At 43.8% G+C, this 26,572-nt stretch overlaps 1 protein-coding gene across 2 annotated transcripts in view; it reads left to right on the forward strand.

The window, feature by feature from the left end:
• LOC147608310 (uncharacterized) overlaps positions 1-26,572 on the forward strand; it is a 90,477-nt gene that overhangs the window by 7,782 nt on the left and 56,123 nt on the right. Inside the window, exon 2 of one of the 2 annotated variants that reach the window (XM_086789104.1) lies at positions 12,986-13,063. The exons of the other annotated variant lie outside the window; for it this stretch is intronic. Within the exon in view, the coding sequence (XP_086645230.1) occupies positions 12,986-13,063 (78 nt within the window). The remainder of the gene's footprint in view (positions 1-12,985; positions 13,064-26,572) is intronic. 2 annotated transcript variants of the gene reach the window in all.

Raw genomic sequence — 26,572 nt, forward strand, 5'->3', positions numbered from 1 at the left:
ATTTTAAAACCAGAGTTGCGCAAGACAATCTTGGCCTTTGACATTTTTGAGAAGTGGGGAATTGATGCAGTAGGACCCTTACCCATTACCAGCAGGGGGAAGAGTTATATTTTGACAGCTGTGGATTATCTTTCCAGGTGGGCAGAAGCTAGAGCAGTGAAGCAAATTATTGCAAGAGATGTTGCAAAGTTTGTTTATGAAGACATCTGCTGTAAGTTTGGGGTGCCCTTGGAGCTTCTTTCTGATCAAGGGCCTGGTTTTAGAGCTGACTTGCTAGAATACTTGTGTGCCAAAATGCGGATTAAGCATAATTTTACTACTCCTTATTACCCGCAGTGCAACGGTTTGAATGAAAGATTCAATGGTGAACTTGTACACATTCTTGCAAAGGTGACAGAACATCAGGGCAAGAATTGGGATCTGGAGCTGTTCAGTGCTTTATGGGCTTATCGTACATCGGTGAAGACAAGCACAGGTTTTACACCTTTTCACTTAGTGTATGGCAAAGAAGCTTTGTTACCTGTGGAAGTCGAATTGCCTGCAGTTAAAATGTTAGAAAAGCTGCTAGGGCCATCTAGCAACACATTTAAAGAGAGACTCTTACAGTTACAAGAGGTTCAGCTGGACAGGATGAGTGCCTTGAAACATTATGAGAAGATGCAAAATAGGGCATTGACAAAGATAAATGAGAAGATTAAGAAGAAGGGTATTGAGGAAGGTGATTTGGTGCTACGCTATAATAGTAAGCTGGATAAAACCTTTCAAAAGAAGTTCCAAGTGAAATGGGAGGGGCCCTTCAGAGTAATGAATTGCTTTGCTAATGGCACATATCAATTGGCTGACCTTGATGGGATCCCACATGTATCAAGGGTGAATGGTTTACGTCTCAAGTTATATCATGCACGACTGATGATGGTAGACAAGGATGAAAGAATTGAAGAAGTGAAAAGCAGTGTCTTTGAGAACATGGCAATATCAGATGCATTGAGTCTCACGACACTGTTTTCTGCTGACCATGAATGATCTAGCAGGCTAGGGGATGGGCAAACTATGTTAGGTATTTTTTGGTAATATTTTCTTGGCATATGTACACACTCATGCATGGCATTTACAAATAAAGGGTGTCCATCTCCAAGGGCTAAAGGGGGTATAAGGCCACATGTGAACGGATCTAACAAAAATATGCAATGTGTGCAGTTAGTTATTGGTTTACCTTGATAAATGGGAAATGGAAGGGGTGTGAGATGAGAATCAGTTTCACAAGGCAGGTTTTAATACTATCATGTATGGACAAGGTTGTTGACAAATAATGTGAGCCACAGAGCACTATCTTTTTTAAAAAGCTGGACAGGGACCCGTTAGAGGAGGTCATCTACAGTACCGGTCCTTGGCATTTCATGGGAAACAAAGGTATGAGTGGTGCAAAGTCTTCCTTGAATGAAAGAGTCACCTTGGGATTTAATACAAGGCTTGCTAAAAATAGAAGGTGGCCTTGGATTGCTTTAAAAAATTCTTCAATTTGCCTCAATTTTCAAAGGAGGGCCGCGTGGAGGTGGGGTGAGCTCTCTGACATGCCTTGGAATATTATGAATAATATAAGGTTCTTTGGTTGAACGGGCAGCGCACGCTGGTGTATAAGAAGAGGAGGGGAGCGCAGCTGATGTGTATAGAGAGGGTACCCGCAGCTCTAATGCTCTAAGCGCAGCCCAGGTGTGTAGAAAGAAGAAGGCGTAGCGTAGTTTCCAGTGGTAGGGAGAGCTCGCCTCTTAAATGCTCAGAACGCTGCGCAGCTGATGTGTATAGAGATGGTACCCGTAGTTCTAATGCTCTCAATGAGCTACGTGGCCCATGTGTGGGAGAGCTGCGTGGTTCTGTAGCTCTCAGAGAGCTGCGTGGCTATAGTGTTTATAGAGTGTGTGGGAGGGCTCAGCTCTAAGATTTCAGAGAGCTGCGCAATACACAGAGGATGAGCTCATTGCTTTAATGATTTCAGAGAGCTGCGCAATACATGTGCGCAGCCCATGTATGTAGAGAGGAGGGAATGAAGCCTTGTGTAGTTTTCAGAGTTGTGACGGAGAGCTCGCATCTTTAATGCTCTAAGCGCAGCCAAATTGTGTGAGAAGGCGCAGTCTTCAAAGTGTGAGAGCCCGTGTGTTTTTTTCCTTGTATGTGAGAAGCTGCTCTCTGTGTTTAAGAGAGAAAGGAGATAAGCTCGTTTTCCTTGAAGAGAAGTACCCTCAGAACAGCCCACGGCATTCCAGTTTGGGAGGGGAGGAGAAGCTGCAACGCCACTTGTATGAATGAAGAGAAGGTGCCACGCATAAAGAATGCGGTTCTCTGTCACGATGACAACCCATGCAATCTCATGTGTATGAGAAAGACAGCCCTCTGGTTTGCTTGAGAAAATATGTATGTATGGTGGTACGCTTCTTCAACAGACAGACTGAAGACCATAAAGTGATTGTGCCTCCTAGTCACACACTGCTTGCCAGGTTGGGAGAATTGAAGTTCCTTACTGATGTTGTCTTTTCTTGGGAAACTGAAGTTGTGCAGAAAGCTCATACTTGATGGAATGTAACCGTGTTTATGACAAGTGGTTCTATCACCATTTCTCTGTGGTGATCATTTTGCTTATGGCTGTGAGCCTATTTCATAATAAGGGTGCACACCTATATGCATATGTATCAATTGAATAAAGGGTGGCAGATGTTGATGTGCCCATCTCCCCTTGCATGTCTTGATCAAATGTATGTAGGCTCCCTCCAGTTACTTAGAAAATTGAATGAGGGTAGAGACAAGGTTTCATGCTTAAGAAGTTAAATGTTGTGTCAGCTCACTGAGTAGCTGACTGGTGCCCCTTTTTCTTGATGTTGGTATGTACTCCGAACTGTGGAAAGGCATTGCTATAGAGGTGTTCCGTGTCTCTCCGCCTCCCTTCACACCGTCGAGGAGGCACCTTGTAGGGTTTTGAACCCAGGACCTCTTGGTCCTAGACAAACGCCTTTACCACTTGAGCTATCACCTCATTGGTTTGATCAAGCTGCTGAGTATTGGAAACAAGCAATAGCACTTTCCCCTTGTAATTACATTGCAGCACAGAATTGGTTCAAAAGTATAGGGCGTTCTTTTTTAATTTAGTGAGTGAAGGAAGCACAACGACCTAGATGAAAAAATGTCACCACATGGATAACATCTTTTAAATCAATCCTAACATCTTTAGCATTCATCACTTTTTTCCTTTTCTTTGACTTTTGGAAGTTGGCTACCTTTGAAAATCGGTGTCTTAAAGCTGGAGTGACTATAATTAAGTGTGGTATAGTGAAGTCTGCCTTCACATCATGCAAATCCACCATCAGACCATAATCCTTTACTTCCTAGCCTAGAGATTATTTTGCCAGTCCAATTTTACTTTTGGAAGACCTTTCTTCTTCTTCTTTCTTCTTTCATATGCTTTTCTACTATGGGAATCACTGAGCCACTGCCCATACCATCCTCATGCTCACGTTTACTAGCATATACTTGGACTTAACGGAATTTTCATTACTTTACTCTCATTTAATTCTTTCCAGATACCTTCCACTTTAAGTGAGGCTCTAGATGTGCCAAAAATCTATTCAGCTTATGATGCTCAAGTGCATTGGTGGTAGCCTTGCTGGCCCTCTCTGCCTTGGCCTTCCCAGCTCCACAATTACCACATTGTAATTGCTGACTCATACTTACCCCTTAATGACTTAAAGCGCACCTCAAAGCTCTTTACTGACTCATTTTCTGTTTGGACTAGGTGATCTACTTGCATTGGTAACGCATTTTTGGATTCCTTTGCACCAAAGTCACCTGCATCTTGCACTTGGAGGCTGTGGACATACTACACCAACTCAAGTGTAAGGCCCTAAGGTGGGACACCACGCATTTTGTGAGCCCTTGCCTAGGTGGTCAGAGTCCTGCACGTCCTGCATAGGCGAGTGTCATGTGCGTCTCGCACATATTTGTAATATAATACTTTGTGTCATCCCAAGCATTGATTAGGCCATTGGTGAGCGCCCATTGTCAAGTAGAAGTCAAATGTGTAAGTCTTGGTGTGTGTGAACCCTTGCATTAGGTACTAGCATCAGCACCCAAAAAGGGGGAAATGGATTAAGGTCATTCAATGGGCCTTGGGCAGTCTATTGGCCACCCAATTTGAGGGCCATGGACAAGTTGGGTGCCCACAACCAAGAGGATAAAGCCTCGCTCTACTCCATTTGAGGATCTGTCTTATTGGTTTCCTTACATCGGTACTAGAGCTTTGAGCTTGATTACCTAGTGTAGAGGTGGTTTTTTTAATGAAAACAATGTGTGTATAATATAATTTTTGCTCCAGGTAAACATGTGAAAATTAATTCCATATGGTTTCTTTGTATTTTCGAAAAATTCTAAATGCTTCCACTATGGACAAGCAAGAGGAGACGAGAGAGATTGAGACACTAGTGTAGTGAAGTGCCCTCTATATCGACCGATACTACTACTACAACTCCAATGGAGGCTAACTTCTACGACGCCACAAATTGTTATGCCTTAGGCAAAGTTGGATCAGCTCTTGGATGCAATGGCGGCCCGTGTAGTGGATGACCATGCAGCCAACCAGGTGGCTTCACAACCATCACCACCTCCGCCGCCTTCTTCACAACCACAGCCCACTTCTTCACAATGTAGTGCACAAACCCAACCCTCTGCGTCATAACCCCAACCTTTTGGTCCATCTCTCAAGCAAGTTCTTGCTATGGAGACGACACGACTGCAATGCAAGCATGATAAGCAAATTCACCTTCAATTTGAAAGCACTCTCAAGTTCAACCTTGAGAAAATCCGACTTGAAGAGGAGACACGCCGAAAGATAACTCCATGTGGAACAGGACTGGTGACGAAGATGGGAAGAACATGATGCTTTTCTTATTGCTCTCAACCAAAGGATGGCATTGAGCTTGGTTAACCCTTTTTTGCAAAAGATCACTTGAGTAAGTATGAAGGTAAACTCGATTCCTCCACTTTACATTTGTGGATTCAGGAGTTTGAAACTTACTTTACCGCAGTTGGTAGGTCGAATAGGGCAAAGGTTGCTTTGTCTAATTACCAAGGTTGCCATTGTGTGGTGGCAACCTTGGTCAACTTTACATTTGTGGATTCAGTAGTTTGAAACTTACTTTGCCACAGTTAGTAGGTCGAATAGGGCAAAGGTTGCTTTGTCTAATTGCCAAGGTTGCCATTGTGTGGTGGCAACCTTGGTCCGAAGCCCACACCGAGGCTGGTGTGGCCACTTATGAGTGGGACCAGTTTGTAGTAAAAGACCATTCACTCTTAGAACGAGAGAACGAGTGGAACCCTCAAGATGAGAACAAACATGCTATGATGGTGCATAGTGGGAATGTGTAGAGGATTCATCTATCCTACTCTTCACCCTTCCTACATCATGTGTACCACCAAGGGTGGATTTTTGAAAGACAAATTGCCCTCTATGTGTGGGGGTTCACTAGCTGCGCGCGCACCTAACACTCCTTAGCGGATTTCGACTTCCATGACCACCGTCTTGCTATCTTAATCAATCAACACCCTTTGTGGGATCTAGGCCCTCATAGTACACCACGTTTTCAAGACTTGATATCCACTCAAGCAACACCCAAAGTCCCCATAGGCTAAGGCTCACACATTGTGACAAGCGGAAGCTTTGCAAAAATGGGCTGAAACCCTAAAATCAAAAACCCTAATTTGGTTTTTCCACTTTCCACATTGAATCTATGGCTGAAAACATTGTTGCTAGGGTTGAATCCGTGCAAGATACAAAAAACCCTAATTTTGGCCTACAATCCCTCAAACGCAAATCCTAATTTTAGAAACCCTAATCAACGTGCACAAAATGTAAGCTAAGGGTTGTCCTAGGACAACCCTGATACAAAATTGGGATATGGAAGCTTTGGGTAGTCTTCTTTTAGCCCTAAGTAGTGCATAGGAACACTTGATGCAAGAACAATTTACATAGAGAGAGAGAGAGAGAGAGAGAGAGAGAGAGAGAGAGAGAGAGAGAAGGAGATGGCTCTATATTCAATATAGTCATAAAGGACAAAAAGGTACAAGGTGTTGGCTGCCTTTAGTAACCCAAAATCCTAATCTAGACCTTAAGGACAAAAAGGTACAAGGTGTTGGTTGCCTTTAGTAACCCAAAATCCTAATCTAGACCTTAAGGGTCCTCCCCAGATCTCAATCTAGAGCCAAGATATAAACACAGCACCAAAAGCCATCCAAAGACTGTCTCAAAACAGTCCCATAACCAGCTCATAATCAGCCCATAAACTGTCCATAAAACAGCCCGGTATGGAGCCAAAAACAGCCCCGAACTGCGCGCCAAATCAGCCCCAAAAGAGAGCTTCAAATCTGTTCCAGATTCATCCAAAACAGTCCACGAAAAAGCTCAACCCCATCCCCAAGATCAGCTAGATGTCACCATTTGGTCTATCTCCATTTCTGGAGCCACATCTATGGGATTGTCACTCCATAGAGTGGCCAGATTTGTGCCATGTTCACATGGGGCCAGGCCAGTGTCCCATGTGAAAGGGCCAGTCTTTTGGTGTCACATGGACGGGAGCTAGATTAGTGTCACCCGTGTGTGACCAGTGCTGCGTCACATGGACGGGAACCAGTTTCGTGCCACCCGTGTGTGACTTGCTCCGTGCTGTATGGACGGGAGCTTGTTGGTGCCACCCGTGTATGGCCAGGATGGCGTCTTACCTATGGGACTGTCACTCCATAGGAAGACGAGGACATATCTTTATATTTCTGTCGCGCCAGTTTTGTGCCCGACAAGAACCTCTTGTACAAGTTTCATGAAAGGGAGATTTCGTCTATTATATGTGCACATGCATTTATGCTTGCATGCATAAATTTGTTTTTGCATGACTTGTTTGCGTGTGTCTGCCTGTTATGCCGTGCCAGTACACTGGACGGGGACGCCCCCAATGTATCGTGGAGTGCTGTTTGTTGACTTGGTGGTGTGGCATGTAAACAGGTGGTAAGTATTTTCATTTTGGCCTTTTTAAAAGGTGAAATCCCTAAACTAGAGTAAACCTTAATATTTATAAGGTAATGTGTTCACACCCATTTTAAATAGGGGTTGCACATTTGCTTATGAGGGTGCCCAAAGTATGAAGTTGGTTTAAGGTTTTATAACCTTAAAAAAAAAGGCTGTTGCATGGAACCTTTTTGGAAAATACCCACATGTGAGGTTGGTGGCTTTTCTTGCCTCCTTCACGCCTGTTGTACCCACCTCCTTCACGCCTGCTGTATCTGCTTCCTTTCGCCTGTTGTACCTGCCTAAGGAGCTGTTGTACTTGCCCCCTTATCTGTCCGTATTGTACTGGCTTTGCAGCCCTGCTGTACCCGCCTCCCTCAGCTGAGATGTACCTGCAAACCACGTGTACCTGAAGTGCTGGCTGTCCACATGTACTTGCAAACAGTGTTACCTGCCTTGTTGTACCTGCAAACAGTGTGGCTGCCCACGTGTACCTGAAGTGTTGGCTGTCCCACGTGTACTTGCAAATTGTGTTGGCTGCCACATTTGTACCGGCTGGTTGCTTTGTTTACAGCAGTTGATTGACCCATTTGTAGTACAACAAAAAGGGAAATGATCTTCTTTGCTGAGATTTGAATTAAAACCTATGCCAGGTATTTGTTTCTATATTTTATTTCCAGATAACAATTAAAAGTTAAATGTTGTTATTTCAAGCTTTGTGTAGGTAAGTTTCTTCTCCAGTTCCATACACCTTAGAAGGCCATTGGGTAGTGGTTTCTCCCATGATTGCCCTGACCGCGCACTCACCTATAGAGGAGCTAGTGAAGGTCATGAGGGTATGAGGAAAAACCATGTACAAAGCTTACATGGGAGAACCGGGATACGTTCCCTCCGCGGTGTATCACTGTTGCCTGCGTTAGTACGGGCATGCTCGTTTGTGCACGGTCCCGGAAGACCAGTGAAAGGCAAGTGTGCACCCAGTGAAGGTGGGAATGAGCCTGTGATTTGAGGCTACTCCGACCAACACCTCTTCATCGACTTGAACCAGTTTTACTTGGTTGTTTTCACTCCCTTGTGGATAAATTTGGCTTGTCAGGCCCGTGACACTTGTACAAATATAAATACTCCAAGAAATACAAAAAGTGTTGAGGGGGGGGGCCGGTCCTTTCCGACCCCAGTGCTGGTGTCATTTGTATTTTCAGTGGTTCTAGTATTTGTGTTGCTGATGTTGTTTCCATTGATTAATATCAGTTAGATTGAGTGTTCTAAATGTGTGTATATTGTCTTCCGATCTGTAGGTCTCTTGTAGGGAGCAGTCACACCAGATCTGCAAGAGAAAAGAGGCCTTCTCACACCACGTGTGGGCCTGTATGGCTGTTCAACTATCGTGTCTGTGCTTAAGTCAAACGCTAATGTATTGAAGCTCTGTACAGCCAGCGTAAGGGAGCCCAACTGCTGTTTGTACGGACAGCACAAGAAAACACAACCAATCTGCTGTACAGCCTGCACACAGCCACCCTCAGCACCTGTACGGCCAGCGCAAGGGGAGAGAGACTGTATGGCTACACAAAAGAGAGAGATTGTACGGCTGTCCAAAAGAGAGAGAGGGAGACTGCCTTCCTTGAGGATGGGAGCGCATGCCTGCCCCACCCCTTTTTTTTTTAATGAAGTCGACTAGCTAAATGAAGTGCTTTTTTCCCTTTTTGCCCAGAATAGCTTATCTTGCCAAAAATATCAACTTTTTAGCTTTTCTTGGCTTGTACTCCAAGTTTTAGTCCAAAAATATCAACTTCATGCTTTTCCAAAGCTTATTGGCCAAGTTTCATCTACACGCCTCCTTTTGTTCACCTGTCCAAGCCCAAAAACAATAATATGTCCAACCCATCATTAATGATATGTGAACACACCGACTTATAAAAATATAAGTCACTTTGATGAATAAAATCTCATGTTGCTCATGCTGTATGGCCATCTTTCAGGCCAAACCATGCCAGTAAAATACTGTAGCTTTCTTCTGTGGAAAATCCCCGTTGACACCTTGGTTCTGCCTAGTGTGTGTGAAACACTGGTCAAGACTGGTGAAGGAACCAAATGGTGACACACACACAGCCTTTCTTGAGCCTGGCTAGTGTCCTAACCCTAATGTTTATCTGTCAGGTGCACACTCGTGCCATGGCATAATCGCAGCATCTTCAATATATTCCGTGGTTTAGGACAACAACTTAGAGTAGCCTAGGGCATTAGCAAGGCTTGTATATGGTCTTACAATATCATGGGTACTATCGACAGCATGAACAACATCAAGGCCTTACATTGAGACAGTAGTATGAAAGGGATTTGGTGGATTCCAAGATGTTTAAATATTTGGAAAGTACAAGCTTTGGGAATGGGAGATTATCCTGGAATATGAAGGATCACACTCCTAAAATTTAGTAGTGTTTCTATTTTAGCCCGACTCCGATGGAAATTCTATTCGTGTCATTATGTTTGGAGTTGAGCAAATGGGGGAACATGTCAAAGCACATTTGGTAGAAGGTCTACGAGTTGGAATATTTTTAAAGGTAAAGGTTATGGGAGGACTCATCTCTTAGATTGGGACACGTGGCAAGAAAGTGGATCAAAGTGAGACAAGTGTCTCACACTTGTTCGAAAGTGGATCAAAGTGACACAAGTGGCCTCACACTTGTCACTTTAGCTATTGTGTGGCTCTCCACTCGTCATTCTAGCCTTCTCTTGCCATTTTCGCTCATGGGAGGCCCAATTCTACAAATTGGAGCCCTCTCTCTTCATTTGGGGGAGGCTCTATTGCTGCAAACTAGCCTCTACCATGTTGGCAACTCCTCTCTATTCTTGGTGGTTCTCTACTCCAAGGTTATGGCTCTCTACCGCTATTATAGGCTTTGTAACTATTTGGCCCTCCTAGCTCTATTTCACATGATGAAACCCATGCATGGACACCAGACAGGTGGAAGAAGACATGGGGACAGGGAGCAAATGTATTATCTTGGAGACCCTTGAGCCATGCGGTTTCTATGGGTTACCATATGGATTTCATTTTCATGAAGGATCCTTGTGATATCAAAGAGGATTTCAAAGATATTTTGGAACAGATTGCAAAATAGAGATTTGGTTACTTTTTATGTTACCAAGTGGGGTTTTCTTATGATGCAAATCCAAGTTATGTGTGACACAAAAAATTGAAGCCAAGGTAATGGAAGAGTGCCATGCTCCTCCCTACATGGGGCATAGAGACACCTTGACTACTTCAAGCTTTGGAGAGCTACTTCTATTGGCCTACTAAGGTTGTCAGAAGGTCAAGTTTGATTGACAAAACTCTAGCAAGATTATTGCACCCATTGAATGTTCTATGGGAGAGTATTGCTATGGATTCTATCTTTGGATTGCCAAAGTCAGGAAATCATCGTATATGGACCTCTTCAGGAAACCAAGAAGATCAACCGTGTATGTTATCGGTTGCACGAGGGGTGACAGATTATGTTTCATTCTATGAGAAAAAGAGGAAAGACAATGGTTAGCAATTTCCTCTTGAAATTTCAGAGTTATTTGCTATTGAATGCGGAATGGATGCCAGAGGAGTACTTCTAGGACTATCCAGATATTCTTCGAGCTTATGAGGAAGTGGTTGTTCACATATATTTGAAGTACAGTATAGACGTCTTGTGATCAAGACAGATTCATTAGGGAGGGATTGTATCTCTATCCCTCTTCATTGTATATATATTGGACTGGAGTTGATCATTAATTTGCTTATAATGGTTATTTGGACATACTCTAGTTTGGGTGGCAACGGTGCTCGAAAGCCCAAGGAGCAAGATTTGTATATGGGAGGCAACGATGCTAGAAGACCCATTGAATGGAAAACGATGCCTGAACGAGATTTGTATATGGGAGGCAATGATGCTAGATGACCCATTGGATGACAACAATGCCAGATACCTTGGACTTCGCAGTCGGGCGATCATTGCGACCAGATGGCCTAGAAGACTTTATTGGATTTCACAGTTGGACGGTCATTGCGACCAAATGGCCCAGTAGACTTTATTGGATTTCGTAGTTGGACGGTCATTGCGACCAGATGGCCCAGATCATTGTATTGGATTTTGCAGTCAGGCGGTCATTTGCGACCAGATGGCCGAGATGACTGAATTGGATTTCATAGTTGGGCGATCAATGTGACCAGATGGCCAAGATAACTATTGATGAATTCTCGGACGGTCCCAGTGACTCGATGGCCTTGAGCGAACTCTCGGGTGGTCCTAGTGACGAGATGGCCTTGAGCGATAGTCTGAGTGGTATCCCTCGGGAGCCAGATAGCGCAGCATGGTTTCCGATAAAACTAGACAGGACAATCCATGAACAGGAGGATCATTACTTGTGCGTTGCATACTGATGTCTGTTTGAATTTCTTTGACTTTGTGTGCTGTTTTGGATGTGTGGACAATGCTTGGATTTATAGCATGTGATAGTCCACTAGGCTCTAGACTACCTGGCCAGTACCTGGAATACCCAGTAGGCGCAAACGATGCATACTTGTTTGTTGACTAGCTTGTGTCTAGTTTTTGCAGAAGGTAAGTATGCATTCATTTTATCTAACACATGTGACAGGCCGTGAAGAAGTACCATCAAGAACAAAGCTATTGGTCAAAGAAAGGGCATTGAGATGTTGCCAGATGAGTAGATGACACCGCAGATATAGGGAAAGACCAGATGCACAAGCTCACCAGATTGGGCTAGTACCTTGAAACATATGGAGGTACATGATGTACTTGGAACACATGGATATACATGGAACATATGGATGTGCTTGGAACACTTGCAGTCAGCAGTTGAAGACAACTGCGATATAAAAGGGAGGGAATGTAACTATTTGGCCCTCCTAGCTCTATTTCACATGATGAAACTCATGCCCGGACACCAGATAGGTGGAAGAAGACATGGAAACAAGGTCCATAATAAGGTTTGATTAAGAAAAAGCATCCATTTTGGTCAAAAAGCAAGAAAAAGCAAAAAGTCAAACTAGGTTGACTGCGAGCCAGGGACACCACTTGCAAGAGGAGATTGAGCCGGACCAAAAAGCTAAATGCCGCTTTACCAAAAAGCGGCTCCAGGGCCAAAAAGCAAGGCTTTGAAGTTAGAAAAGCAAAAGCTAAATAACTTTGACAAAAGCAAGAGCAGGAGGGGGGGGGTGCTACAGACCGTTCTTAGTGACTTACATTTTCTTTTAAACATTATCTGTTTCAAATCAAGGATTTAGCTTGGGATTACCATGCCCATGTGCATGCACATGAGACACACAGCCTTTTTTGTCGTCTTTTGGATTAAGGCTCACATTATGGGCCGATTCTCTACAGAACTCGAGTGTTAAGCCCAACTAGTAGCCTAACCCTAATTGGTAGCTAGCATGACACATGCATTCAATGGCTGAGGATGACGTATGTGACAACTGCATTATTTGTTGAACTTGAGAGGGCATCCAATGCATAAGGCAGTTGGTTGGGCAGGACTCAAGAGCGTGCGTGTCCACTGTCAACTGTTTTGAAATCACTTATAGAAGTAAGTTCATCATACTCTTCCCACTCAGATTGCAGCATTGCCTCATGATACACACTAATCCCATGGGTAGAGGAGTCATCTCCAGCTCTAGGGGCAGCACTAGCACTTCGCCTTTACTTGTGATCATGTAATTTTCTTTTGATGCATCCTCGTACTTGGTGTTGACTGTTTTTTGCTACCATGGATTGGGTCTTGGCCTCCAAAAATTTATATGAAAGTGTTAGCTCACAAAATGTCACTCACAAAATGTCACTCACAAAATGTCAAGGAAAATATACTTATATATTATTATCAGAGTTATACTGAGAGAGCTGATCTTGCTTTCTTAGGAATTTTTACAATGGGTGACCTCTTTTGGTCAGGAGGCTTCAGCAAGGACAATCAGTCCATGATCATGGAATCTATTGCTCAAGAGAAAGGAGTAGGACAGCGTGGAAAATCATCGATGAGGTGAATGCCTTTCTTTGCATTTGTTCCTTTTTTTGGTTGTTGAAGGCAATGGTTTTAATAGTGGCCAACCACTTTGTATTGCATGTTTTTTCATTTCTTTCCTTTTGGCCTAAGAGGCCGTGGGGGGAGGGGTATCTATTCCATTTAAGTTACCCAAGATTTACACATGGTCATGTGCATGCTACAAGAATCTATCTTCCCTTCATTGTTGCTAGGCCACCATGATTGACACCCATGGATGAGACTATAGGTCTTGTTCACTAGACCATGTCCTTTGTGAGTCGAACTCATACCCTTGGCTAGAAATGAGCTGCTTACTGCTAGACCAACTCACCAGGGACATGTTCCTCCATGAGCTGCAGTTATATTGACCAGCTGGTTGTTTGATGTCGTAACCGAGTTTTTTTGTGATGTTATCATTTGTACATGCTTTATATGTATTGTTTGAAAAGAGTGTTTTGGAGAAGGGGATCTCACAGATAAGAACATGGTGTAATTGATCTTGTCTGTAGCCATAGCTGCAATATTCTTGTCATACCTTTAGTGTTTGAAAGTCTAATGAACACGACCATAAGATCTCTGATATATTAATGTGCACACTTTTTTTCAGCCACATGCTTTACATTATAAAGTAGTTTAGAGGAATCTTTACTACGTTAAGAGGTGTGCAGGTGAGATACAAGGTTCGAGGAAAGGTAGAGGCACTAAATGCTAGCCTTCGTGCAATTCAAGGAAACAGTGAGAGAGGACCCATCATGTGGAATGGCCATTCGGATGAGCATGGACAGCCTGTGGAGCCAATAACGATAAGCGATGGTCCAGCTTAGATAGAGGTCCTGTCTTCTTCAAGTACTGGTGTGACCAGGAGTGGTTACTTCAAGTCATTGCAGCATAGCATGTAGACTTTCCCATTTCTCTAACTTTTTGAGGGTGTTTATTTGACGCTCCTATCTATCAATTGGGAGTCTCTCCAATACTGGTGTGTTCCTACAGGTTATTGGGTTACTCCGGAATAACCTTGGAGAGACTTCATATTTCTCTCGATAGAGAGTGGAGATCGTTTTAATTAATTCAATTGTTAAGCTCCTACGAGTCAAGCCTGTTAGAACAACTTTCACAATATGCAAGTTTAGGCTGCAATCTCCCAACGCAGCTACCTTATTAAGCTTTGTAAGCACACACAAGCTTTTAGGATTTATATTTCCCGTCCTGATTAACACTTGAGTGTCCTTAATCTCTCGTCTCATTAAACTCATATAAACCCCCTCTCCGTGTATATGTGCCAAGTTTGGCATCTATGATTTTGCACCTGGCTTTGGTAAAGAATGTATGCAAGGCCAAAATTTTGACTGAACTTCTTTGGAGGTGTGTGGGACAAGTCTGACATCCTTGCAAAATTTTGACCAAACTTCTTTGGAGGTGTGTGGGACAAGTCTGACATCCTTGCAAAATTTTGACCAAACTTCTTTGGTGGTGTGTCGGACAAGTCTAACATCCTTGATGTATTTCATTTCGGTGTCTTACTTGGTTTTTACGGGATTGGCATTGCACGATCTCACAAATCTATATGCCTGTGCTCCTCATTTGTGACGTTGTTGGGTGTACAAGTATTGACGTGCAAGAGAGGAGAGGGTAAATATGCAACTAAACACAAACTAGAAGTGGTCATAGAGAGAGTATGCTATCACATCAGAAGTATTACTCATATCAAGAGATCTAATTAAGATTACTAAAGAATATATCACTATCTATACCATGAGTGGACTAGGATTATATTACTAAAAATCAATTCCAACAAATAAGCATGAGAAAAGATACGGTAGGTATGAGAACACTAAGCTACATGAGCTATGTAAGCTATATCTAAGCAGAGTTATGATCAAATGTTTGTTGAGATATCGAGCTCTAGTGAGGCGGTGGACACTGATGACCCGCCTGGGGGATAGGCCCCGCACTTACACCACTGGCATGGTTGGTGAGATCTTGGGTGATATGCGGCCAGTGGGATGACAGGCTGTGTGACAGCCATTCTAGAGACTGGCATAGTTATAGCGCCAGCTCATTTAGTCGGGTTCACACTATAGAGAACCCGTGTATGTATTTGGTTGAGTACCTTTCATATTGTGTGTACTCTTATTTTTGTATATGGTGTGTTGAGTGTTGAGTAGAGAAGAAGAAGATTTTCAGCCTCTCACCTTGTGTGTTCTCTATTAGGGTTTTGTGAGTGTGTGTGTGCGCTTGCAAGAGCTCAAGCTCTCTTCCCCCCTGCATCTTTTCATGGTATCAGAGCCTGGTTCGTGCTAAGGGCTGAGCTGCAAGCAAGAGAACCACAGGAAGCGGTACGAGGGTAAGAGCTGCAACTACTCTTCCCTATTGTGTTGGTGACTACACCCTTGTCGGGAGCTTTACGGGAGGCACCGGCAAACGATCTCCGATTGAGGAACTTTCTTCGCGGGAGTGAAGCTATAGGGCAACTATATAGTCCTACGGACTGAAATTTCCGGGCCGAAAACGCGTTTCGGGCGCGTCTGGACCTCCGTTTTTCAGAAAGCAGGCGATTTCGAGCACTGCGGGTAAGTCATCGATTCTCTGCAGAACTCTGTTTTAAGAACTGCAGGAAGACAGATTGACTGTGCAGACACTGTGGGTGCTGCAAAGAGGTCTACAGTTGCCATTGGGTGTATGTATGCACATTGAAGTCACTGGTTGTGACATTTGAGTGGACTGCAGTACCGCTGTGCAGAAAATACAGCATTTGTGCAGAAAAACCAGAGTGCAGTTTCTGGTAAAATTGTGTGTTTGGCAAGATGTCTAATGATAGCATAACACAGATTGTGGCTGAGAAGCTGGATAAGAATAACTTCCATGCTTGGAGGTTCAGGTTGACGAATTTCCTGATGGGAAAAGGCTATTGGGACTACATAGAAGGTGAGCATGAAGAGGCACCGGAGATACCGGATATAAATCCGACTGCTGCAGATGTGAAAGAGTTTAAAGACTGGAACCAGGGAGCCAGGAAGGTTATGTATTGGCTTTCCATTAGTATACAGGACACCATGATTGGGCACATTCAGGATGCCAAGTCCCCCAAGGAGGCGTGGGACACCTTGGTAAAGCTCTATGAAACAAATACCAAGGCACGTAAGATACAGTTGAAGAATGAACTTCATACTGTGGAGAAAAAGAGCATGCCTGTAAATGACTATGCGCTGAAGATAAAGGGTATTGTGGAATCCCTTGCATCTATTGGTGTGTCAGTAGATGATGATGACAAGGTGGAAGTCTGTCTACGTGGTCTCGGGCCACAATACAAGGCGTTCAAGACGTCTATTCAGACTCGGGAAAACATTCCCAACTTTACAGACTTGGTGTCTATGCTGATTATCGAAGAGAAGAACTTGGGTGAAGACCAACAGTCTTCACAAAGTAAAAACAGTTCAGAGCAACAGGCCTTCTACACGAGTTCAGGAAGAGGACGAGGTAGAGGAGGCCGTGGACGCGGTCAAGGAGATGGCCGAACAGGTAATCAGAATTATGGCCAGCAGCAGCAGCAGCAGCAGCAACAACAACAACAGTCCCAGAATCAACAACAACAACAACACGCAGGTGGAAGAGGCAGATTCAGAGGCAGGGGGAGTCAAAGAGGCCGTGGAAATTGGCAAAGGCAATATAATGATGCACGTGAATGCTATTATTGTGGTAAGCCTGGACATGTACAGTCAGAATGTTATAAGAAGCAGGCTGACATGCAAAATGGGAAAGTGCAGCAAAACAACTATGCATCCTCAAGCAGAAATAATGAGGATAATGAGAGGTTGTTTGTTATGCAGCATGTCGTGAATGCCATGTCTGAAAATGTTGATGCAGCACAAAAAGATAATGTATGGTATGTGGATTCAGGCGCTTCGAACCACATGACGAGTCATGGGGAGTGGTTCAAGGAGATGAAAAACCCGGAAAGACCAGGTTTTGTGGAAACAGGGGATGACACTGCTCATCCAATCGCACACGTTGGAGATGTGCCATTATCTATGCAGGATGGCAAAGTGAAGTACCTTGCAGATGTACTTCATGTACCGAACATAACAAAGAATCTGGTTTCAGTTGGCCAGATGATTGAGCAGGGTTTGCAGGTTAGGTTTAACCCTGATGGGTGTTATGTCGAAGACTTTAAAGACAAGTGCAGGTTGGTTGCAAAAGGCAACAGAGTGGGCAGAATGTTTACGTTGGATGTAGACATGCCTGAAATGAGTGCTGCGATGTTTGCAAATGGTTCAGGAGTTGTTGCAGACACAGACATATGGCATAAAAGAATTGGACATGTAAATGTGCAGAGATTGAAGTCTATGCAAACGAAAGGAATTGTGACAGGGCTGCCAAAATTTAAAGTGGAAGGTATGCAGAAAATATGTGAAGCATGCCAATTTGGGAAGCAAACAAAGCATGTGTTTCCACGTAATAGATATGTGAGCAGAAATGCACTAGATGTTGTGCATTCAGATGTATGGGGTCCTACGAAGACCGTGTCTATGGGAGGCTGCAGGTACTATGTCACTTTCATTGATGACCACACAAGGAAAGTGTGGGTATATTTCATGAAGGAGAAGAGTGAGGTTTTCACTCACTTTCAGAATTTCAGAGTTTTGGTTGAAAAATTTACTAAAGTTACAAAATTACATTTACAGGAGGGGGTTTTTAGACCAATTTTGAAAAAAAAACCATAAGTTTATGAAGAAAAAGGGGTCATTTTGTTCACAAAAGTATGTAAGTATAAGGGGTTTATTAAATACTTCTGGAACACACGTGATACATAGGATCTCTTAATAGTGCACCCTTCGAGCCAAGAAAGGGGTCATTTTGTTCACAAAAGTATGTAAGTATAAGGGGTTTATTAAATACTCCTGGAACACACGTGATACATAGGATCTCTTAATAGTGCACCCTTCGAGCCAAGAAAGTACCTTATCTTGTTGTCCACAAAATTACAGGAAAATATGTCAAGTGCCTAAGGTCAGATGGAGGGGGAGAATACTTCTCCAATGAGTTCTCTGAATTTTTGAAGAAGAATGGAATTCGGAGACAGTATACATGCAGATACACTCCGCAGCAAAATGGAGTTGCTGAGTGGAAAAACAGGCACATTGCTGAGATTGCGCGGGCATTGATGGAAGAGAAAAATATGCCGCATTGCTATTGGGCTGAGGCTGTTTCTACAGCAGTATACATCATGAACAGGACTCCAACTGCAGCCATACATGATGTAACTCCAGAGGAGAGGTTAACTGGCAGAAAATCAGATTTATCTCATCTGAAAGTTTTTGGATGCATTGCATATGTGCATGTGCCAGATGAGCTGAGAACCAAGATGGATCCGAAAGCTGAAAAATGTGTGTTTATTGGATATTCCCTTGAGCAAAAGGGATACAGGTGTTATAACCCTGCTACACGTGAGTTGAGGGTAAGCAGGGATGTTGTCTTTGATGAGATGAGCAGCTGGTATGCTGCTGAAAAGGAAGCTGTTGGGGCTGATTTGAGTGGAAGTGTGGTTGCACAGAATGCAGGTCAGCAATCACAGTCTTTGAGTGGACCAGGAGAGTCCTCATCTAGTGGGTCTGTTGATAGACCATGGAGTGGCAGGCTGCGTCATAATACCAGCCCTGCAAATGTGATTAGTACATCACGTAAAGGAAAAGAGAAAGTGGTTGAGCCCCTTGGTATGCCTGACATTTCTGCAGGGCATTCTCATGTTGATGGAGAGTCTAGTGGCTCAGATATGAGCCTTGATGAGGAGCTTGGGATCCCAGCTATGAGAACACCTGGTGTAAAGAAGGCTATGGAAGCCATGAATGAAAAGCTGCGAAGATCAGGGAGAGTGAAGAACCTTGTGCAGAGATTTACATATGATGGTTATGTGGCACATCACTATGCATATATGGCAAAGGTTGTGCAGGTTGTTGAGCCCACATGCATTGATGAGGCTGTTGGAAATGTGTGTTGGGAGAAAGCTATGGATGAGGAGATGGATGCACTATATGGAAATGAAACTTGGGATTTAGTGCAATTGCCTGAAGGCAAGAAAGCCATTGGATGCAAGTGGGTGTACAAAGTTAAACATAACAGTGATGGAAGCATAAACAGGTACAAGGCTAGATTGGTAGCCAAAGGATATGCGCAGACATATGGGATTGATTATGAGGAAACTTTCAGCCCAGTTGCCAAGATGGCAACGGTGAGAGTTGTGATAGCAGTGGCTGCGTCAAAGCAATGGTCTTTACATCAGATGGATGTAAAGAATGCATTCTTGCATGGGGATTTGCAAGAAGAGGTGTATATGTTGCAGCCACCTGGTTATGAGGATGTGGGTCACCCCGAGCATGTTTGCAGGTTGAAGAAAGCCTTGTATGGCTTAAAGCAAGCACCAAGAGCATGGTCTGACAAGATTTCTGAATATCTTGTCACTATTGGCTTTCATGTAGCCAATGCAGATTTCTCATTGTATGTGAGACATGGTGATAGAGGAGTTGTGCTTGTTGTCATCTATGTAGATGACTTGATCATTACGGGGGACCATGATGCAGAGATCTTTGATGTAAAGATCTTGCTTAGACAGAAGTTTGAGATGAAGGATCTGGGGGAGCTCAGATATTTCTTGGGCATTGAGGTGATTAGGTCACCACATGGTATTGGATTACTGTAGAGACAGTATGGCTTGGACATGTTGTCCAAGTATGGTATGACAGGCTGTAAGCCTATTTCTGTGCCATTGGATCAGAATGGCAAGTTGAGTGCAGATTCAGGCGAGATCTTGGAGGATCCTACTATGTACAGGAGCATAGTAGGAAGTTTGATCTACATGACGATCACCAGACCAGATCTGAGCTATGCTGTTGGGTTGGTGAGTCAGTTTATGCAGGTTCCACGGAAACCGCATTTGGATGCAGTGAGACGCATACTGAGGTATGTGAGGTCTACTTTGCATTGTGGACTATTCTATGAGACTGGGACAGAGATATGTGTACATGGGTACACAGATGCTGATTGGGCTGGTAGTATCTCAGACAGAAGATCTACCAGTGGATTCATGTTTTCTTTGGGGAGTGCTGCTGTGACTTGGAGCAGCAAGAAGCAGCCTACGGTTGCTCTATCGAGTACGGAGGCCGAGTACAGAGGAGCTGCTATGGCAGCATGTGAGGTAGCTTGGTTGAGAAAGCTACTTGCAGATTTGCGTCTATCAGTGGATAGACAAGTTGTCATTTTCTGTGACAACATTAGTAGTATACAGTTGGCCAGGAACCCAGTCTTTCATGCTCGTACGAAGCACATAGAGGTCCACTACCACTTTGTCAGAGAGAAGGTCTTGGCAGGAGACCTTGACCTTGTTTATGTCAGCACAGAGGATCAGGTAGCTGACATCTTCACCAAAGCATTGGGTACAGAGAAGCTCCGCAGATTCAGGGCTTCGCTTGGTGTACATGAGATGGAGTTGAGCTCGAGGGGGAGTGTTGAGATATCGAGCTCTAGTGAGGCGGTGGACACTGATGACCCGCTTGGGGGATAGGCCCCGCACTTACACCACTGGCATGGTTGGTGAGATCTTGGGTGATATGCGGCCAGTGGGATGACAGGCTGTGTGACAGCCACTCTAGAGACTGGCATAGTTATAGCGCCAGCTCATTTAGTCGGGTTCACACTATAGAGAACTCGTGTATGTATTTGGTTGAGTACCTTTCATATTGTGTGTACTCTTATTCTTGTATATGGTGTGTTGAGTGTTGAGTAGAGAAGAAGAAGATTTTCAGCCTCTCACCTTGTGTGTTCTCTATTAGGGTTTTGTGAGTGTGTGTGTGTGCTTGCAAGAGCTCAAGCTCTCTTCCCCCCTGCATCTTTTCAATGTTCATCATGAATGGTGAATGAGAGAGAGCAAGAGGGATCCTTTTATAGAAGCTTTCTCACCATGCCCTCACAAACTACAATGGGCAATAGTAGAAGCATTTAACCTAAGCTTGCATAAGCCTGGATGTCACCATTACTTATCCTTCTTGGCTACTTTTGACATGTGTCTCTTTGATTCATTTAATCAAGAAATCCTTGACATGGGAGATAAGGTCTAACTCCATATTGAGTCCACATAAAGGCCCCCTTATGTACAGGTGTGAGAATGAGTGGAGCGTTACATTATGTATGGATGATAAATACAATGGTGTGGAAAATAATGTAATTATGTATGGATAATAAATACATTGGTGTGGAAAATAATGCTAATGCTTTATGTAATTAGTGATGAGTCATAAAATAGAAATGCGCCTTATGTCTATATGGCTTGGTAACTCTATTATAATAAGATAGCAAACACATGCCAAGCTTGTGGATCTTGTGGATGGCATGTGGAGAGCATGTGGAGTAGTGTGGAAGTATGCATAATAGAGAAGAATCCTTCTAGAAGTCCTATGTGAACTAAGGAGAGACTTTCAACATGCAATAATCACTAATTTAGACATAGAACACATTCCCATTTGATGATTCATCACTTATTACATAAAGCATTAGCATTATTTTCGATACCAATGTATTTTTCATCCATACATAACATAACACTCTACTCATTCTCACACCCAATACATAATATTACATATCAAAATTCTTCATGTGAAATGAGATATTTGAAGCGAAATCACCACAAAACCATTGAATGTTAGCCCCCAATTTCACATACAAGCTTCCTAAGACTTAAGTTACCACCAACCTCATGAGAAAGCTTTCACATAAGCATTGACATCTTGTACAAGCCCCTTTCCGGTGAGCATTACTGGCAAACCAAATGTTGGGTCCCACACATAGTCACAAAAAAACGCTTTTCGTGATTTTGAGACTGGTGAAATGTTTCTGCGAAACCTTGAAACTTCTCCATAAAGTGTGTCTCGTCCAGACCGTTTTTTTTCAAGCTTGCTCGCGTTTTGGTTTTGGTGGCCCAAGAGGGGAGTTGTAGGAACTGAATTAGGGTTAGGCACAACAACAACACACTCACAAATAGACACACACAAGATGATGAGAGATGCAAAGAATAGATTGCATCACAACAACAACACACTCACAAATAGACACACACAAGATGATGAGAGATGCAAAGAATAGATTGCATTGGAATGTGTGGAGTTAGAAGGTCAACTCCATAATATCATAATACAACTAAAGGAGAAGGTGTCCTTTCACACTAGATCTACAAGGGGAAAAACCCAAAGGGAAGAAGTGCCCTTGGTTAGCCCATGTTCATATATGCCAATAAATCCCCCCCGTAGTGGTAATGTAAACCTGCAGAAGGTGGGTAACAAATCACTCTCTGTAGGAGAGTAAGCCCAAAGCTTTGCGGAAAGCTTCAAACTTCTCTTGAGGCAATGCCTTCCTGAACACATTTGCAACTCTGTCCTGTGTAGAGCAGTAAGATAGTGTGATCTCCCGTGCATGTATCCTCTCTCTGACATAATGATAATGAGTCTTGATGTGCTTAGTATGTCCATGAAACACTGGGTTTCGTGCCACGTGTGACGGCTCCCTACAGGAGGCCTAAGATCAGAAGACAATATACACATATTTATAACACTTAACTAAAAACAATGGAAACAGCATTAGCAACATAAATACTGGAAATTGTTAGACATCATCCCCTACTTGCTGGCTTCCTATTTGGTGTCCTATTTAGCCTCTAGGGCTGACCATGTTAGTCAGAGGGGCTGGTTACCCCTCACTATATTTTACCCATATTTATTCCCCATTTTATGATCCTGGGTATTTTCCCAGTCGTGTAGGTATTTTAGCTCCAGTCGGCTGCCTTCATGTAGGTGTATATATAGCCGGCATGCCTCCCTCATATCTCATTGCTTGCCTACATACGAGGTTCTCCCCTCTTGCTCGGGACATGTATTCCTTTTGGATGATGATATTGAGAGTAGGTTCTCACCTATGTTTCCTCTCCATCTCTCTCTCTCTCACTCTCTCTCCTGTGTTTCCACTTTCCCTTCTTCCACTGCACATTCTATCATGGTATCAGAGCGCTGGTGATTGTCAGCGTTAGATGCTCCCTCCTCTACCTCTTCAATTATGTGTTTTTTTTGCCTATGGACAGATCTGCATTTTTTTGCTTTGAAGCTTGCGTTGAAGCTTTTCAAGGGTTGATTCATCCCTCTTTGAGTGGGCTGCAGTTCCTCCTCATCAGGGCGTCAGTTGGCAGCTTCTAGGCAGCCTGACAGGGGCTTGTTTTTTCATGGACAGCATACCTGCTCTTCTTGGCGGCACCTTCTAGGGTTCTCAGGCGTTTTTTTAAAAGGTCTGGACAGCAACATAACTGTCCCAACAGGCTGTGTTTCTCGCCTGTGTGGGCTTGCTTTCCCTCGCCCTGATCTTGGAGCTCTGTGGGCTCCCTTTTGCCCCGTCCCTTTTGGTTATCTTGTGCCATCCCTCCTTCCCCCTGATTGTACTTGTTCTCTGCAGCAGTTCTTGATCTGAGGCTTCAGCGTTTCCATATTCAGCCTGTTCTACAGCCCCTAATGCCTTTGCGTTTTCAGATTTGTAGCCATGGTTGCTGCGTTTTTCTGAACCGATCTTGGTGGTGGCTCTACCTTCACTTTGGCTTCATCTGTTGGACCCGAAGGTACCTTCTCTTCGTTTTTCCTCATAGGAGGTGTGGACACTGGCTGCCCTGAATTTTCAGGTTTGTAGCCCTTGTTTTGCTGCGTTTTCTTCTCCAGTGGACACAGATCACTTGCAAAGGGGGTTTCTTGTTTGGATTGTGGCTTTGGAGGCAGCTTGGTACTTGAGGAGGATTGTGAATTTCAGATTTCAGTCAGCGATTTGCTGATTTTGGAGCATCTATACTTGTGTTTTGTTCCTGGCCTACACGGTTTCCCAGTTTCTACATGTTCCTTGCCTTCTGTTGGCAGTGGAGTGCTATTTTTTTGCTAGATTTTGGTTGCGTTTTGCTTCCCACAGGAGTTTTTCTAGACTCAGAGGGGGCCTATCTCCAGCTACTTCACTTGAGGATCAATTTCCTGAGCTGTGTTGTATCTGTGGAGACTTTCTTCTGTGATGACAGGAGTTTACAGATTTTGGAGGAGAGTAGTGATCTTTTCAAAGATCCTGAGCAGAGTTTATTTTGTCCGAGCTTGTGTTCTTTGCAATGTTTGTAGAACAAGGAGGGTGTTTTGTCCTTTGCTGTGTGATCCTTTCACATGGATCCTTTATTTGTTGCTGATTCTTGGGATCTGGTTCTACTTCTGGAATAGTCTTCTGCTATCCGTGATGCTTTCGAGGACTTTGTTACCACTGCAGTTTATATTCCTGCTTCCCTTCCTCATTGTGAGGAGTCTACCTCTGTCTCTATTTGTGATGCTTGTGAGGATGCCCCTCCCCCTGCCAGTTCTGTAGGTTTGTTGTTTTGGAGGATGGTTTTTTGGAGCCGGTGGGATGCTTTGGATCTGTGGTTGCTAACCGTGCCTAGGACACAGTGGTACTTCCAGAGTTTTTTGGATTTGGATCAGAATTAGGTTGGGCTTGTACCAATTCGACGACATCTTTTTTCAGAGGCAGATGTGGAGTCCTTTCATCTTGCGATGCCCACCTCAATGGCGTGTACTTACGTACAGCATTGGGCAACTCATGGTACAGAGTTTGAGCAGATGGACCCCATCTTTTCTACAGTCTTTACATCTTACGATGCCGATCTTTTCAGAGGATACTTTTGTACAGCATTTGGCTACACTTGGTACAGAGTTGGAGCAGATTGACTATTTTTTTTAGGGTTCCAGTGAGGAGCATCTTGCTTCTCCCAGGATTGATTATCTACAGGATCTGATCTTGGTTGGTTATGAGGTTTTTCATAGCTTCTCCAGGCTGGATACACGAATTCGACTTCGGGGAGTGTTCTCTTACACTTGGGTTTGGAACCATTATTTGGAGTAGTACATCGCAGTCTACATGGTTGTTTTCTTCCAAAGGAGCGGTGTACTTGGCAGCTTGTTATGTTGCTTTTGTAGTTGAGTTGCTGAGGAGATTGCTTGTTGAGCTTTCTTGGTACCTGTTTCTGCAGTCTTTCATCTTTGATCGAGGACGACGTCTTTGGCTTCTTGGAGTTCACTCTGCATCCGGTGCTGAGAGGGGGTGTTAGACATCATCCCCTACTTGCTGGCTTCTTATTTGGTGTCCTATTTAGCCTCTAGGGCTGACCATGTTAGTCAGAGGGGCTGGTCAACCCTCACATATATTTTACCCATATTTATTCCCCATATTATGATCCTTGGTATTTTCCTAATCGTGTAGGTATTTTAGCTCTAGTCGGCTACCTTCATGTAGGTGTATATATAGCCGGCATGCCTCCCTTATATCTCATTGCTTGCCTAGCTTGTCTAGCTGCAGTCCCTTCTCCCTTCTTGCTGGGGACATGTATTCCTTTTGGATGATGATATTGAGAGCAAGTTCTCACCTGTGTTTCCTCTCCATCTTCTCTCTCCTGTGCTTCCATTTTCCCTTCTTCCGCTACACATTCTATCAAAAATACCAAAATACACATGACACCAGCACTGGGGCCGGAAAGCCCCCCCCACCCCCACCCCCCTCAATACATTTGTATTTCTTGGAGTATTTATTTGGACAAGTGTCACGGGCCAAAAAGGTCAGATTTCTCCACACAAGGAGTGAATACAACTCAAACAAAGATGAAGATGTGTTGGTCGGGGAAGTCTCAAATCACAGGATCATTCCCACCTTCACTGGGTGCACACCTGCCTTTCACTGGTATTCCGGGATTGTGCACCAACAGGCATGCCCGTACTAACACAGGCCATGGGGTACACTGCGGAGGGAACATGGCCTGGTTCTCCCAAATAGCTTTACTCCTAGATTCCCTAGTGTGTCTAACCTTCACTGGCTCTCAGAAGCTCTGAAGGCACGGTTAGCACCACCACACAGGGAAATACTAACCACACCAGGAAAACTTCTTGGGCATGGTTAATGTATAAACATGCTTTGCTCTTGCTCTGCACAAAACTTAAAGAATTCTCTGAATTTAATTTAATAAATTTTAGATTTACACAAATGAGAAAACATGAGGGCACCTGGTACAATAAGTACAATTCAGCAGATATAGTCCAGATTCAGCAGGTACAGTCCAGATTTAGCACACGTGTGAAATTCAACAGCAGGTACAGGTAGGTACAATCTAGATTCAACACATGTGTGAAATTCAGTAGCAGGTACATGCACGTATAGTCCAGATTCAGCACACGTGTCCAGGTACAGGCAAGTACAGTCCAGATTCAACACACGTGTGAGATTCAGCTCCATGTATAGTTCATGGAGAAGCAGTTACAGTCCAGTTTTTAGCACATGTGTGAGGTTGAGCAGCAGGTACAGTCCATGGAGAAGCAAGCGATGGAGAAAAATGCAGAAATTTAGCCCTTAGAGAAGCAGGCGATGGAGAGAATGAGGGAGATAGCAGGCAATGAAGAGAGAATTGCAGCC

The sequence above is a fragment of the Cibotium barometz genome, chromosome 53 (assembly GCF_041138505.1).
Source record: "Cibotium barometz isolate CiBa-2024 chromosome 53, ASM4113850v1, whole genome shotgun sequence".
In the NCBI taxonomy this organism is placed as follows: domain Eukaryota; kingdom Viridiplantae; phylum Streptophyta; class Polypodiopsida; order Cyatheales; family Cibotiaceae; genus Cibotium; species Cibotium barometz.